The following is a 17,291-nucleotide window of genomic DNA, read 5'->3' as shown; positions in this document are numbered from 1 at the left end:
ATGTCCCGTCGTACTATTGTGAACAAACAAACACATATTTCAGTTCCAGAGGCGTTTCAGTTTCTGGTAATGGCACTTAAAGCCCATCTTGTGCTCGGGTTTCTGCTTAGGCCTGCAGTCCTGCTACTGTACAGGCTGATGCTGAAAACTAGTTACACACCATTTAGCCTAAGTTTGATTTGATCAGGTTATTACAATCCTACACTCCGCAAGACATAAAATAGAGCCAAACTGATGTATCGCCCTATTCAAATGCACTTAACGTGATTAACTATATCTGCAGGAACCTAAACAGACTTTTATGGCATTGTGGCGATCTGAAAAGACTTTGGAAGGCACAGACGAATGATGTCATCCTTCAAAGCTGGCCTCATCCAGCATTTGTAGCTACACCTGCAGAAAATCATGCGTTGTCATTTGTAGATATCCCACACAATCATTTCGTATGTTTTCTACATAATCGTAGACGTGAAAGTATAAATTACACAATTTTCAAAATGACTTCCACTTGCTTCTGCTCATCTTCGTGAGCTCGCCAGATGTGTCGGCCAACCCCCCACTACGCTGAACAGTCCCCAAAACGATGAGCGAAAACAAATACAGTCAGTAACTACCCCCGCCATGATTTTTCCATCCTCCAAACGCACCTTTGAAAAAAACCCTCCACTGGCTAAGATTCAAATCCAATCAGGGCCAACATTCCCCATTCCGTCCATATTACCTCAGCGCACCATTAATGGGCCACAGGGCACGAGCTCAGCCATCTAACCAATGGAGCGGAGTGGCTAATTGTCGCTATTACCCAGGCATTAGGGAGAGGGATGAAGGGGGTGGAGGCGGAGGGGAGGGGGGAGGGCTGGGAGTGTCCTGTGGGTTTGTTAACACTCCACTGAGCCTCTTGATAGGTTTAGGTTTAAGACTGTTCAGCCACAGGTAATAGCAATCGAACTGATTAAGCAGCCAGGGAATGTGGTCCATGTGAGAGTGTGTGTACATGATTGTGTTCCTGCTCTTTTAAGTGGTGCGGTGGCTCGGTTTGAACAAGCAACAACAGACGTCCACAAGCACAAGACGTACAGTATCACTCACACACACACACACACACACAAGCAGGAGAACACAATGAAACATCTGAACCCCAGCGGGCAGAGCGAAAAATCAATAAGCTATTCGTTGAACATGAGCCGCAGATAGCTTACAATCGGAAACAGCTTTCCATCTGCACAAACAGCAAATCAGGTCACTGTAGAGACGAGGCAAACTGTTGCCTCCAGTCCTGAGAGAGAAGCTGCAGGTTCTGGTCCTGTAACATGTTCAACATTTAAACCTTTATCTGTTGGTCACCCCGAGAATCTGTGTCTTTTTCTAACTCTTCTTTTTTATATTTCTATCTTTGCGTTTTTGGACTTCAGCATATGACGATGTGAATTAAGTGAGTGAAAGTTCATCTGTGTAGCAGATAGCTACTTTACATATCTAAACATCCCAACAGACTCATTGCTATCCCACCACACAAGGCTGCTGCCTAAAAAAAAAAAATCAATTTCCCATCGTCAGTCAAAGTGTCCAACCAGCTTCCCATGCAGCACGATTGTCCCCAGACCAACACAAGAAAACATCGTAGGCAGCCAACGAACTTCGTCTCGTCTCAAACGTGCGTACCTGTAAACCTTCAAGAGGGTCAAGAGTTACCGACAATCTGAAGGAATGATCGTCGTTCTGACACGTTCTGCAAGCCGCAATTACACACAATTTCATTTTCTTTGACAGTGTGAACATCTGTGACATTTTCATATGGCAGATGTTAATAATGAGGGACGCCTCTAAAGGCTCTAAAATGTCAGTGTAACAGGCAGAATGTGGGATTGTAACGCTGGATGACCCCACCTTTTCATGATTCTGATTGATAGTTTTTCTTTCTGTTCAGCCACCCATAAGAGAAGAGTTCGTACAAACGGTGACATGATCATCAGCGTTTCTTTCAGTTGCTACAGTGCACTCAAAAGCAATTAGCTCGTCTAATACCGACACTTGAACACTGCCTTTAGACGCACCAGCTAACCATGTCAATATAAATGCATAGTGACCTTTCAAAATAAACTTCTGTCTTCTGCAGGAAGTGAGGCTGAGGCATCTAAACCACTTAGTGTGGTTTAGGAAAAGAGCGTGCTTGACTTTAATTTCTCACTTTGTGAGTGGGTAGTCTCTTCACTACGGAGTGGCTACCCACTCACGTAACTCTCGTGACTAACGGCACTATCGACCCGAAACGTATATGTTTACTTTAACTTTCACACAGGACGGGAACACCGCTCTCCTGGTGGTAGTCCTGTGATAGTTTGTGAATGTACCTCATGTCACTCCTGCTCCTCTGTGTGTGTGTGTGTGTGTGTGTGTACGTGCCCTCGCTTTTTTGTATATTTTGAGACAAATAAAAGATATTTGAACGAACGGACTAAAATCTCCACAGAGAATCCTGGTGGGAGTGGACGTTGAGTGGGATGGTCATTTAGAAATTAAGTGGGTGAGCTCCGGGAGCCACTTAGTGCCGAGTAGCTTCTCTGCTGTTTTGGGAAAGAGAGAGAGAGAGAGAGAGGAAGAGCGGGAGAGCGAGAGAGAACTGATTGCTAATCAAGCGAGCGAGAGCTGGGAGTAATTGGACAAAGCTGAACTGCAGTGTCACCAATTAGCATTCGAGACTGTGGAGAGCGGAGACGTAAATGCTGTTTAATTATGGCCATTTTCCTTATTTCTCCCCTTCATTTAGAGATGAGATAGCATACATGAGGAGGATGGAGGCAGAGACAGGGAGGGGAGGAAAGTTTTTTACTTTTCTAAATCTTTGTGGAAGGCGATTTCACAGCTACTCAGAGAGACACATGAGGTGGAAACTTTATGCAGTTAATTTACTGAAAAAACTAATAGTCAATATTTAATAAAACATAATTTAGAGTGGTCATTACAGCATGTATTTAAGGTTAAAACTACGGTAAAATAAGGCAGCGCTGACTTGTTTTCACACAGGACATGAAAAGCGGTCTCCTAAGTGAAAGCCCCGTGTTTTTTTTGTTTTTTTTTACCCATCCATCCTTTCATCGTGAAATAAAAGCCTGTTGTGTCTTGTATAGAAATATAAAAGGGTGCCGTGGTGCGTCGGCATTAGACGAGTGGAGAGTGAGACCGGGTTAGACAGATGCATCGATTGATAGACAATAGAGACAGATCTCCAATCTCTCCTTTTAATCACTTTACTTCTTCCTATACTTGCTGCCTAATATTCCTCTTCTCTTCCATCCCAGTGCCAGACTGCATCTCATAACCATGCCTTCTGCCTACAGGCTACCCAACACACACACACGCACACACACACACGCGCGCGCACACACACACACGGAGCCATGACTCAGGCTCTTTGGCATCGTGACTCCTGACCGCATCAGCACAGTGGAGCCAAAAGACATACAGATACCCACACACACATCCATGTAATGTAGAGTTATACATGCATATAACATCATAAGCCTGCATCTCTCACATGCACACATCCTGAGACACACAGGAGGAAGAAACAGTACTAGTACAGTCGTGTGTTTCTTCTATTAGGAAACTGAATCGTTTGACCGTTACTTAATTTTATCTAAGCGCTGCCATTACTTCATATTAGCAGTTGTTCTGTAATAGTAAGGAGTGTACAAATAATTGCATTTAGATGCACCTTGCCTCTTTAGCGGCTCACAGTTCCACTTTCCTCACCAGCTAGTCGCTAACTTTTGTTTGTCTGCCATGTGGTGCAGAGCAAATAGTGTACAGTGGGTTTTTATCGGAGCTCACTGAAAACAGCTGCCTGCGGCTGGAGATGGAGTTTTTACAGAAAGTTGAGACTGAACTACACAGTAAATGTGCTTTGAGGAACTTTGAGCTAAAAGACGCCGAACAGCTTAGTAGAGCTGCGGAGTTAGTCATTTGTGTGGGTGTGTCACTTCTACATAGATTACAGATTTGTTTGATTGTGTGCGATTAATGCAAGTTTAAGTATTATATTAAACTTGCATTATATATCCCATTGTGGTAATGCTACTATTATATAAGTAAAGGACCTGAAAACCTTTTCCAGATCAGAACAAAAACATGCACATTGCATTATATAACCATGGCAGTAAAAAAAAAAACAACAACAGATAGAAAAAAAGTCCTGTAGTTGTAGCACATAACCTTTTCTCACGGAGAATCTGGTGCAGTGCAGAAGAGAGAAACTCATAAACAGAGCAGTGACTAACTAACCCACACACACACACACACACACACACACACACACACACAGGCAGAAACACTACACCGAACTCTCCCGGCAAAACTTGACACTGTCCCCGACTGATGACATCATCCCTCTGTGCTGGCCTAAAGGTCGCTGATGTCCGGAAGCCGGCCCTGGGCACTAAAATGGCTCACTTCCTCACATGGCTGCACAGTGACACACACACACACAAGCATGAACACACAGTGAGCCGGGTTACACAGACCCACATATATACAGGAAACACATACACACTCACACAGCTGAACACACACACTTGTCCGGTGTCGTAGTTGAGTGGCAGAATCTCGCCTGAAGACACCAGACTTCATTCCAGACTTCTTCCCCAAAACACTCTCTCATTAGATCCCCTTCCTGTCTGCACGGCGAGCTGTAACACACACGTCTCTCACCCAGTCCCAAAAAACTGGACTGCTTTCAGTGTTTAAGCAGGACATAAGGACCTTAAAATATAGTAAGTCAAATGTGATTAAAAGAGTTTATTCAGGAAATCACCTACACATTTTTCCACCTGCATCAAAACATACCTTCCTGCAAGATTGCCACTTGCGTAAAACAAGGCCCATAAATAAATCGAGGATCGTTGCTCTTTCTCGGCAACCCAGCTGGCCCCTAGGAGTTGCCCCACACTTGTGTTTGTTGCTGTTGAGCAGATGTAGCAAGAGAGCTGGGGGTAAAGTGTCTCGCCTGAGGCTGCTGCCACATACTGTAACTCAGTGAGTTCAGGTTATGGCCCCGGTTGTGCAAAGGGTCTCTGGGAGCAGCGAGCAGCAAAGGCCCCGTGAGGAGCAGCTGGATGCTCTGCAGAAAACACTGCAAATAAGATAAGTCAGGAAAAAAAACTCACCTGAAGAAGGTGACAAAGAACTGCACGAGGTCCATGATGCTGTTGTGCTGAGAGAAAGCAATCTGTTGAAAAGAGGGAAAGAGAGAGAGAGAGAGAGAGAGAGAGAGAGAGAGAGAGAGAGAGAGAGAGAGAGAGAGAGAGAGAGAGAGAGTTAAGTACATAGTGCAAAGTTTAATGTCCAAATATAAAAATACATTAATTGCACTCGATAAACTTTAATTGAGGTGTGAATATATCCTTATGCTGCAACGGATTACTTTACACCAGTACAAACACAATGTTTTAATTATTTTTTTATTTATACTGTTATAAATCTTTTCATTTCATTTCTGCATAATGAATATACCTCAAACATGACAAAAAGCCTCCGCCATTTCCCACGGCCTAAGATGACATATTCAAAAGACCACATCATTAATATGTTTGCCATTTCTGCTCTATGTATCGGAATGATCGTCTTTTGTGTGTGTGTGTGTGTGTGTGTGTGTGTGTGTGTGTGTGTGTGTGTGTGTGTGTGTGTGTGTGTGCGCTCTATATTCCATCTTCTTTCTGTAGACAGGGGAACCTCCAATTCAGTCTGACCTAAATTACTGATTCTTTATTTATTTTTTCTTTGAACATTTTCTGTCTCACAAATAGAATAACGAGTAACTGTGTCAGCAATAATTCTCAGTTTATGAACTCTATTATGTAACTCCAACACAGAAAGGCAAAAGGTTACACTGGTGAAGGCAACTGAACTAGATCAGGCTCGAGGTTACGAAAAGTTTTGAAGTGAACAATTGCATGTATTAAACTGATTGAGGTTTTCTGTATCTGTGGTATATTTTTCCACGAAGCAGCCAAAACACACTCACTCACGATACATTCCACAAAATTCAGCGGGTCCTTGTGTAACGTTGTTTTCCCAAACAAGTGTGGCTGAGCATCGTGTGAAGCTGATGCGGTAACTGTGGAGTAACATCTTTCTTACCTAAAGCCAATGTTCAGCCCTCTTACATAAGGGCCAACATTGTTATTTCTGCCAAATGCATTCTCACATGTTCTCTATCTCCTTGACAAACACACACACACTAAGAACACAATGCGAGCCACTGGCCATGTGGTTTGTAGGTTTTTGTAAGATTAGCCTGTGAGAAAATCACAGGAGCCTTCTGTGCTCTCCAGTATTCTGCAGCACTTTGTTCAATTGAACCCCGACAAACCTCTCTGATGCCACAGCACCACTAAACCCACTGACTGCACCATCCATCATCGTCTTCTCTGTGCTGATGCTGGTGCAGTGTGTGGCCCTCTGCCGTGCTGAGCCACGCATCTGATACATGTTGACTCAGACGTCCTGCGGGTTTATGTTAAAGGGTCAATTCACCCAAATAAAAACAGGAAACATCTTTTTGCGATTTAGTCCCGGTGGTGTTTAGTCACGCAGATAGTTTCTGGTTGCAAGCGCACATATTTTAAGATATCTCTCTGTAAATAATCTGCCTCCACCCAAATATAATGGAGGGGAATGGGATTTTGTTTGTGCTCCCCAAAAACACACATTGTAAAATCTTAATAAAAACGTAACTTTCCAGAAACGTAGTCCACAGTGATTTCAGCTCAATTTATGATGAAGTCATCTTCATTATTTTTTGTTTAAGTCTGACCTTGTAACCCATCTTACAGTAATGTGATCTATGTTGTCAGTTTGTGACTCCTGGTTGCTGCTTATTCTGGCCAGGACATTTTTAATCTTATAGAGGGGCCGATGAAAATCCTTCCAACTCAATGGTTTAGGCAGAAATGTCAGAGAAAGACAGGCGGCAAATGAAACCAAAACAGTCTGCATGAAGAAACACCAACGGAGCAAAGTAGAAACATAATATGTGGTTTATGATTTGGATGGACTAATTATTTCATATGTTGATTTCATGAAAGGGACGTATAAATTGTATTTCTTTTCCATATATGTTCGAACTTCTTTACGTTGCATCAGTAAATAAAAACAAATAATAACTAATAAACATGTTTCCACTCGTTTCATCAGCATACACCCACACATTCCTCTCACCTCATCTCACCTCTAGAAATACAATCTATCAACATCACTGTGTGTGTGTGTGTGTGTGTGTGTGTGTGTGTGTGTGTGTGTGTGTGTGTGTGTGTGTGTGTGTGTGTGTGTGTGTGTGTGTGTGTGTGTGTGTGTGTGTGAGAGATGCACTGCTCTGCTTCAGACCCTCAGCTATGAAAACTCCTGAAAAGCCATTGTTGTCACCGTTCAAACCTCCTCATGTTAAGAGGATTATTTATTTCAGACATAATTGATTTTCCATCCACTTTTCTGCCCTGAAGGAAGAAAACTGAGAAAAGTTTGGTGTTGGAGGAATCACAGCCTCCTAACAACTCCACACAAATCCAATATTGACTGTTGACTGGACCACACCATGGTTTTTTGGGTCAAAAGTCGCACACACACACACTCAATGTCACGCCTCCTCCACTTTTGCTACATCGATGGTAATGTAAGTGAGGGACATCTGTCGTTTTATGCCTGTAGCTTTTCAACAAGAGTATACTTATACACAAATGGCGCAATGTAACACTGCATTCAAAGCACAGTAAAAAAAAAGATGCATCAAAAAGGTATCCACATTAATATTCATAAAGGAAAATACTGCAATCTGCGTCGAGTGAGAACAGAAGAAAGAAATTGGATGACATTGACTTCAGCTTCCAGATTACTGTGGATGAGGACATCAGTTGTAACACTTTGTTGTTTGCTCAGCTGTCAATGTCAAGTCTTTGTCTTTATTGTAAAAATAAGTTCATTCCTTAAACCAAGGCTGCTATTTAATCAGTGAGCTGTTTCATAAGAAATCCGGCCTGTCAGGCAGACCTGCACTCTTTTATTCATTTTTCCATGTTTCACTTTAAGGTGAAGTGTTATATTTTATTATAATTGGCTTTAAAAAAAAAGACTCAAAGTCCTGCAATTTCCTTTACAAATCTTTTAAGACAACGAGAAAGCTGTAGAGTTGAGGCCACCGATGTGCAAATTAGCATGTGTCATCATCTGATCCTCATGACATCATCTCATCACCTCATGACAGGTGGACTGCCGAAGTCAAAATCAGTAAAAAGCCTGAGCGGCGCTGCAGCTAACGCAGACTATAAAGTAAAAAACACACAGATCACAGGCATGACAACGCATTTGACAGCAATATATTTCAAGCGTGTTCGACACAGGGATAGCTTTAAATGGCCCTAATAGCCGGAAAGGCTGTGTCTTTGTCTTCGGTGAATCCTCTGAGACTCGCTGGGAGGGGAAGGGAGAAAGAAATGGGGCAGAATGGGCTTTAAGAGGTTTACTGGCATTTGTGCAGCAGGTAAAATGGCCTGACAGTGAAAAACCTGCAGAAAAGCTGATTTGGGTCCAGAGGGACGCAGCATTAATACAGGCATCAGGGAGAAAAGAGCCTGGCTCTGCATTCAGGCTTCCAATGCAGCAATTTACATCACCACCCCCTGACAATATGAGGAGTTTTCATGAGTGCAAACACACACACACACACACACACACACACACACACACACACACACAGGCATACGGAAGGAAGAGAAACATGTACAAGATGTAAGAAAATAGATGAGCATCTTTCAAAAGTGAATGCAACAAATAAATATCCATCACACACAATCACAAGCTTCCACAGTGGACAGATCGTGGACATTACACTTGATATAGTAAATTAATACAAACAGTAAATTCCTCCTAATCTATCTCTTCCCTCAGACACACACTTTCCAGTGCCACCCCAACTTCAGCCAATAACCATCAATTAAATTTACAACAACTGCAGTCGTTAAACAACTATATCAATAAGCTGTTTAGACCACACCCTTTGCTCCTTGATTCACACCACTGCAGAGCCGCAAACACACACACACACACACAGACACACACACACACACACACACACTTAACGCAATCCAATACAATAGTAAAATATACTTCTGTTGTATACTGTTCAATTCCTACTGAGACAGTAGAGGAGATAAATCTATTCTATGGTCCTTTCAGAAGCTACAACTTTTGTTTTGTCAAAACAAACTGTAGTCTGTCTCTTAACACAGTTTATTCTTTAGAGTTAGAAAAAGCAGTGCGGGATTTAACCGTTGCATTTGCAGCCAAACATTACGGGGGCCACAGAATGTCACGACGAGGAGCTTCAAAAGTCTGATCGTGGTTGTGATCGCACTCTTAGCCTTAGGTTAGGAGGCACATGTGAATCTATTTAAAACAAATAAAGTGGTACGTTTGAATGGTTTTAGGAATGCATCTGAGAATAAGAAGGTTTTAGGCTCATTTTAGACGGGAAACGTTTTCAGGAAAGATCCATACACTGAAGAAGTGTGTACATGCATCAATCAAGATATTAACCTCTTGATTTAAATGGCTGCTAATGCAATAAAACAAGTGTTTAATGTGGAGATCGGAGCTTCCACAGCACAATGTGATGACTGTAACTTCTGACAGAGAGTTGGTTCTGGAAGAAATACTGCAGAGAGGAAGAGCTCCGAACATATTAGTATGGTCAAAACACAAAGAAATATTTATTTTCCATAGAAGATAATTGTTTCGATAGCAGGGGTCAGCGGATTGTTCAGGGTGAATAGTTGTGTAATCTTGAAGCTAAAACTGCAATTACCACAGGAGAGAGTGTGAGAATAACAGAACGGGACTGAGGGGGGGGGGGGGCAGAGGTAAGAGAAGAAGAGGAATGACGACGTGATGAAAACGCCGGGGTTCTACGGTCCGGTCATTACTGAGGGCCCACGGTGGCCCTCTGGGGACAAGCCCAGCAGCTGTGACAGCAGTGGGCTGCCTTTCATTTCCCTGACCCTGAACCAAGGGCTTGTTAAAAGCTGGAATGAGAGAAAGTGGTTGGCTAATCAATACGTGAAGGGAGAGGGGGGGGGGGGGGGGGGGGACAAAAAGAAAGAGCAGGGGAAGTATGACGCAGGTAAAATAGATAAAGTAGAAGGAGGAGAGAAGCTGAAGCACAAGATCAATGGAGAACTGTGAGCAGGAGAGAGGACGGTGGTGGGTAAAATAATCAGTGCATTTACTCTTTGAGCTTAATCCTCATCAGAGCTGCAGGCTGCTCAGACACACCGGGAGGTGATAGTTCCATCAAGTCAGTGATTGGTGTTTCAATTACAAATCACCCATTTTTATGCCGAATACGATATATTTCATTCCCTCAATTTAGTCATGAGTTATCTCAAATAACTTAACTCTCAGACACTAAACCGTGCAATCACACGAGGTAACGCTCCTCCTCACTTCATTGTTGTAAAAGACAGCAGCAGGCCTTCAACAAGGAAAGTCAAAAGACGGCAAACACAGTACTGTGCTTAACAGCCACAACCTGGAGAAGTAAATGTGTTCAACATGCCTCGTATTGTGACTTTGTGTGGATTGTGTTGTCCCTGTCATAGAGGCAGTGGAACGTAACATTCACATCTACTTGTTTTATTCCCACAATGAGCGATAATGTTTAGGACACATCGGCACGTTAACACATTTACATGAACGTCCCAGTGACTGAAATGCATTTACCACACGCTCTTCCTCAGTATTTGCATATTCATGAGGACCTAATGACCAAACTGAGGCAGTTGCCAAGTGCCGCCTCCACCTACATGGTATGCAAATGAGCTCAGCTCTGCCATATGTGTGCACTTGTTAGGAGAGCTCAGCGCTGCAGCTCCTTTTAACAGGTGCTTAAGACCCACTTCTGCATCAATCTGCAGCTCAAACAGCAGCGACACAACATGATATAATCCCCGAGCAGTCGTGGTGCTTTTCCACTTGTCACTTATTAGGCGGATTTTCTTTTCGTTGGATTTTTGTTTACTGTGGAGAGTCATCGTCCATGTTGTCATGCACTATTCTATCAGTGGCCATTAATAACCAGCTAAAATGAAAATTGCACTACTGTACAGCTTTACATTGTTGGTCCAACGATTATTACTTCAGCACCTAAATATAATAACAAAATAGTTGGTGCTCGAAGCTCGGCGATGTGGTGACTGTTTGCAGGGCAAGTTGATGAGCTACTATGGCCGGGGGGGGGGGGCTGCATGCTAACATGCTAGTGCTAGCCACCGCCATCAGCAGTCTAACTGCACAGTAAGTGTTTACTTTCAGGCGCTTTCACAAGCAAACATCTGGCCAGTTTAAACTAAATTCTGTGCAGTTCCTTTGGGCAGTTGTGAGCGCATGCAATCGTACTCTGGTGTGGCTAAAACAACAGGTCCCAGACCGCTTGTGAGAGGCGGTCCCCAGATGTTTCCAAACACACCCTCGTGCAGTTTCGAGTGCAGAGAGAACCTAATCCGACCCCATCTGCAGGAACTAAACCAAAACACAGGCTGCCTGCCTGCCAAGATGAACGGGAGAGGACTGACACGGACTTCTGCAGAAGTCCGATGTTTCTTTGTGATCTGGGCCGAAGAGAACATACAGAATATGCTCAACAAAGTCCAAAGAAATGGTGACAGTCAAAAAGTCATTTGAGACAAACTGGAGAAGGGAGTGGTGTGCACAGTGAAAGTGAAAAAAACATTGACAGCAATATTCTAAAGTCTGCGATTCCCTGAGTAGAGGTGGCAGCTGTGGAGACAAAAAAGAAACTTGCTGCTTCATACAGGCTCCTTGTTTTATTTGGTCCACTTCAATTTGTGCCCTCTGAAACAAAAAAAAGTATTCATTTCACTCTGATTCATACTTGCCAAACGGACTATGGCTTGTGAAAGCGCCCTATGAGACGTATTCGCACCATCAACTCTTGTTTTAAGACGGGCTGCAGATTGGGCCACACCTCTTTTGTCGAACATGAAGTTCTCCGTTTCCTTAAATCGGTCAGTTGAATGTGTCAAAGTTCGCCCCCACATGAGCACAAAACAAAAATAACACCTTTACTCAGCCTGTGAATTCACTGATCGTGGAGATTCCGTTGAAACACATTCATTTAGTCCCGGATTGTTTTACCCTAAAACAAAACCCTGCATGCATCAACGCGCGTCCTACCTAATTTGTACTGATGTAGCTGATGACTGCTGATGACTTCCTGTCTGGTTAAATGGGGAAGCACTCAGCCTTCCCTCTTCTCTTCCACCGTATGGAACATAATACTGCCTCAATGAGATGCATCAGATAGAGCCTGCTGCTGCTCCTCTGTGTGTGTGTGTATGTGTGTGTGTGCGCTGGTCGTACAGTTAACTGTTTCAACTTATTTTTAAATCCAATAAAGGACACTTTATCACTGACATGATCTGAGAGGGTGTTTGTGTGTGTGTGTGTGTGTGTGTGTGTGTGTGTGTGTAAGATATCTGATTAGGAGAGGCATCCTATTTAATGATGGCAGGCACAGAGGATAATAAGTGACTGAGCGGCAAATCAAATCAGCCGACCAATCACGCCAGCCCTGACTGAGTTCGCCTGCAACAGAATGGGCGCTCACCTCTGACAGAAGGCTTTTAATCAGCCGGCCTGTAGGCCGTGATGCATGCAGGGCTGCAGAGAGAGAGAGAAGCAGGCGGATGGAAGCGGACGCGAGAAAAACCCCCGCAAAAACATGTTTTTTTGTTTCCTGCTGTCGATTCTAATTTAGCGCCTCAGAAACATAAGGAGTGGAAACAAAGGGCTGTTGTTACAGTCCTCTCTTGGTGAGATAACATTTTCTGCTAAATTAGAAACAGAGATGTTCAAATTAGAAACAGACACGGGCTAAAGTTATACAATCTCTGGCTACATTATCAGTTAGTTCTTTCTCAACAGAGAGATGAAGAGACAAACTGGGTTATGTTCCCATAACGTTTGTGGCCTCAATCAATAAAACATGAGTTTTTGATCAGAAACAAATCCAGGCGAGTCCTAGTTTGTGGAAAAACGGAGTCAAAATGAACAAAATTTCTACTTTAACAGTTCACAATATAGATTTCTTTTGATATTAGACTTCTACAATTAAATTTCCGTTGAAAAATGAGATATTCAACATTTGCTTAATATTTTGATATAATAAAAGTAAAGCTCTGAAAGACTTCATTCTAAAGCTTCAAGTTTAAGGTCGAGAACAACTAATAAAGCTGTTAAATGAATTTCTCAAAGTCAAGGATGCTTCCGTGGTTGGACGAGTCCTTCCAAGTCGGGTTGTTCAGAGCCTAGGAAAGCATCCGCGGAGTATTCATTGGAACAGTCACAAATTTAAAAACGTGTAGGCGTGTTAAATTGTTTTTAAAAACAACGAGGATTGTTTTTACAATTATCATGATTTATAATCCTACAAAACATCTTTCCACCAACTGGGTGTTTGAGGAGTGGGAAGGATTACACACATGCATCCTCGAAAATCTTCTGAACTAAGAACTCGGTCCTCCTTGAATTTGAAAGAATCCTTCGGCGGGATTCGATGACGCAGCATCCTTGAAATTCAGCCAATGAAGGATCCTTCCTTCACCTTGAGAAACACCCGTCGCCTAATCGGTCCTAACCATCTTCCTGTTTCGTTAAACACCGAGTGTGGAACAGAAACTACAGACATATTAAGAGTCGATACCTTCCTGTGTGTGTGTGAAGTAAACAGCTGTAGGGATCCTGAATAAGGTCTGCGCCGCCCCCCCTACATACACTGCAACCAGCAACATTCTGGTAAATGTCGTGTCATGATGGTGAGTGCAGGAGAGCGAGGACGGAGGTGCAAGGTCAGCGTGACAGAACCGATCAACATCTGTTCCAGCAGAACGACCGATTCCAACACCTCCCCCCGCCTCACAACCAGCCCTCCACTCCCGGCTGACGTCAGGCCGCCGCCAGGGAAACACTCACATACTCATCCATTAGTGTGTGTGTGTGTGTGTGTGTGTGTGTGTGTGTGTGTGTGCATATGTACTGTATGTCAGTGTTTTCATGGATTTCTACCTTTCTAAGGACAAATGTCAGTTTTCGACCTGCTGTGATTTGTCCATGTGACTATCTACAGCAAATCTGAATTTCTTTGTGTGTTAACTTGTCTGATTAAGATTAACAAGACTTTCCATTAATTCTGTGAGACACCTTTACCCGACTGTCTGTTGTAAGTCGTTTAGTTATTAAAACATTCTAGTCATCATGGCCAAACAGACTTGTACTACTGTACGTGTACACATTTAGATACTTTTTAAGGTGAGTTTTTCCAGGATAGGCCCACTGAGATTTAAAATCTTTTTTCCAAAGGAAATCCTGGGAAAGACTGCAGCATAAAAGTTCCACTTATTCCTAACGTGCTACAAGTCTGGTTAGGTTTTAGTTAAATCTATGTGACTATAACTACATGAATAAAGTAACGTTCACAGTCGAGGTTTACTGCAGATAAGAGCCGGGATCTCTAGGAGCTTAGTATGTCCAAACATTCATCCTCTGGGGAGCATGAATATTCACAGCGAATGTCACAGACCTCCAGACATTTTGTGTGTATTGGTCAAGGAGAAAGTTTGACCTGACTGTGAAAGGTCAGATGGGATTTAAAATGATTTCAAATCATCCCCCTTCACAGAGAAATGAATAACTATTCCACATTCCCTGACCCCTGAACAGCAGTAGTGGAGATCTGTCTCTTCCTCTCCCTGTCCTTCAAGTTCGAACGTAAATGTTTGTGTGTTATTTCTTGTGCACCTGTGTGTGTGTGTGTGTGTGTGTGTGCAGGTCTATTATATCAAATATATCAGGACAGGTCATTACCAATTCTCAGGACAATTTCTCATCCTTCGCCCCGGTTCTGGCGTCGGAAGCCACCAAGGTCACAGGACCGGACGCCGAGTGCTTCTCCTGTTACACGCGAGCACGTCTGACATGGCGGCGAGATAGGCCTCGTCTACGTGATTATCATATCACCTTTCAACCAGCAGATATGTGGAGCTCTGATAATGCAGCATTAATGGGAAATGCTTATTAGGGGGACCGATCGAAGGACAAATGACCCGTAACGAGGTGCAGGACACTCTGCAATAAACGCTAACGTCCATGTCGACCAAACGACTGTGATAATACAAGCGGACTGGTATCACGTTTCCAAATTATGGTTCCACCAAAAACCATGTGCAGAACTTTAATACATGGGGTCTCAAAAAAAAAACATATTAATAACAAAAAATAACATTTTTGGTAACATTTTACCAAGTGAATGGTTGCATACAAGCTAACCTTTTAGCAGCAATGGACTGAACGGGCCAAATCTGTATCTGTCCTTTAACTTTTACCTGAATCATCATCCCCCCCCATCATCAGTCCATCCACCCATCATCACTCCATTCATCAGTCCATCCACCCATCATCACTCCATTCATCAGTCCATCCACCCATCCGTGTATCCATCCTCTGCTTTAAGTCTTTATCCGTCTCCAGACCCGCCGTCCTTCTCCCTCAATCTGTCCATTGGGCAGCCTCCATTTTCTCAACACCGGACATTTTACTTGTATAATAATCTCATCACCGGCAGAACTTCTAATTTCTCCATTCTGTCACTTCTTGACTCCATCCGTCAGCGCACGCCCCCGCACCTGCCTGACAGTCATCCTAAAATATCACTGCTAAAGTCTACTTCAATTTAATGGATCATAAGGCTGCGGCGTGAATATTTAGTGTGCGCGGCTGCCGCCTGGAGATTCAACCCGGTGCTGCATAATTGATGGAGAGACACTGGGAAACTCACAGATCATTAAATGTGATAGCAGATTTGCCAAACACTTTTCAGAATAGTTTATGCTCAATGTCCTGTCAGGGCTGTATGTTTTGCAGAGAGACAGCTCCTGAAACCTGGAGATGATGAAGATCACGATGATGATGATGCTTTATCTTTTTCATCCACCTAACCTGACTTACTAAGGCAGTCAATATGGCTGTACGTCCCCTTGCAGAATAGTTCCTTTTCTTTTTTAGTCTCTGCAGATCACAACATGTCAGATATTTAATAAAAACTGTTAAATAACTGTTAAATAATTACATAATTAGGGGCAGAAAATGTACATCTAAAACAATTTTTTTTTCTGATTTAGATTTTTTTATCAATCTATTTTAACCAGACATTAACTTTTAAAAGTGTACATTATTGTTGAACAAGCACGGAACATTGTTACATTTTTAAGAGTGGACCAAATGTCACAATAAAGATAATATTAACCTTTACTACACTAAATCATTTATGAATATTCCCTTAACAATCACAGCAAATATTTATTTATTACTGAAAAATGAATATAAAATGCCAAGTTTAAGTAACGTATATAGTGTTTAAGTATTTTGTCCCAGTGGGTGCTAGTTCATTGGAAATAAAAAACATATTTTGCATTCATTTTGAATAATGTCTGTGGCCTGCACAAAGCTAGACGCAACAGTTATTGTAATCTACTATTGTAATGAACAGACGTGCATCTTGTATTGTGTAATTCACTGATTACTTGGATAACTTTGTCATTCCCACAAAAGAAAAATGGTTAACAGTGTGGGCACAGGAATACTACACATACAAATTAAAAACTAATTCAAGACACATTCAAGTCTATTAGGGAGCACTTGCACAATGCAGTGAACTGCCGTGCATGTTCAAACATTGTTGTGTAAGATGTAATAAAAAAACTAAATATATAATTAATATTGTAAATCATCATTATGTCTCCTATCAGCAGCAGACTTCTCTTTCCGAGGCCACACACTGAAGCCATTAAGCAGAACAAGAACAAAAACACATTTTTAAGACATTAAGTCTGAATCTGTATCTGTCAGAGCGACTCAATGTCATTTCAGTTATTTTTCTTTTCTTCTTTTTCTTTTTTTTAAGTATCTGTCTGTGTCCTTTCTGGGTTTACATATGCGTTGCCTGTAAAACTGGAACAATTAGTTGATTTTAATGGCATTTAAACACATTGGTTGATTGGGTCTAGCTTTTGAATGTGAGTTTTAAGGTGAATATAAATTGATTGTGAACTCTTGGTTTGAATTCGTCACCTTGGACACTGGGAACATGTGATGGGCAGTGTATCTATAACAAAAACAAATCATTAGCCAGACTGTTGGCTTCAGCTTTGGTTCAAATAAAATGAATTTAA

The 17,291-nt window shown here is 42.4% G+C and overlaps 1 protein-coding gene across 1 annotated transcript in view; it reads right to left on the bottom strand.

Annotated features, from left to right (window-relative positions):
- The window catches only part of atrnl1a (attractin-like 1a), a gene marked incomplete at both ends in the record, with an annotated part of 208,612 nt that overhangs the window by 78,812 nt on the left and 112,509 nt on the right, over positions 1-17,291 (bottom strand). The window contains one exon of the mRNA XM_079168380.1: positions 5,163-5,224. Within this exon, the coding sequence (XP_079024506.1) occupies positions 5,163-5,224 (62 nt within the window). The remainder of the gene's footprint in view (positions 1-5,162; positions 5,225-17,291) is intronic.

This window comes from Pholis gunnellus (genome assembly GCF_910591455.1).
Source record: "Pholis gunnellus genome assembly, chromosome: 11".
NCBI lineage: Eukaryota > Metazoa > Chordata > Actinopteri > Perciformes > Pholidae > Pholis > Pholis gunnellus.
Note: the sequence above shows the minus strand (reverse complement) of the source record. Positions and strands in the feature narration are given on the sequence as shown.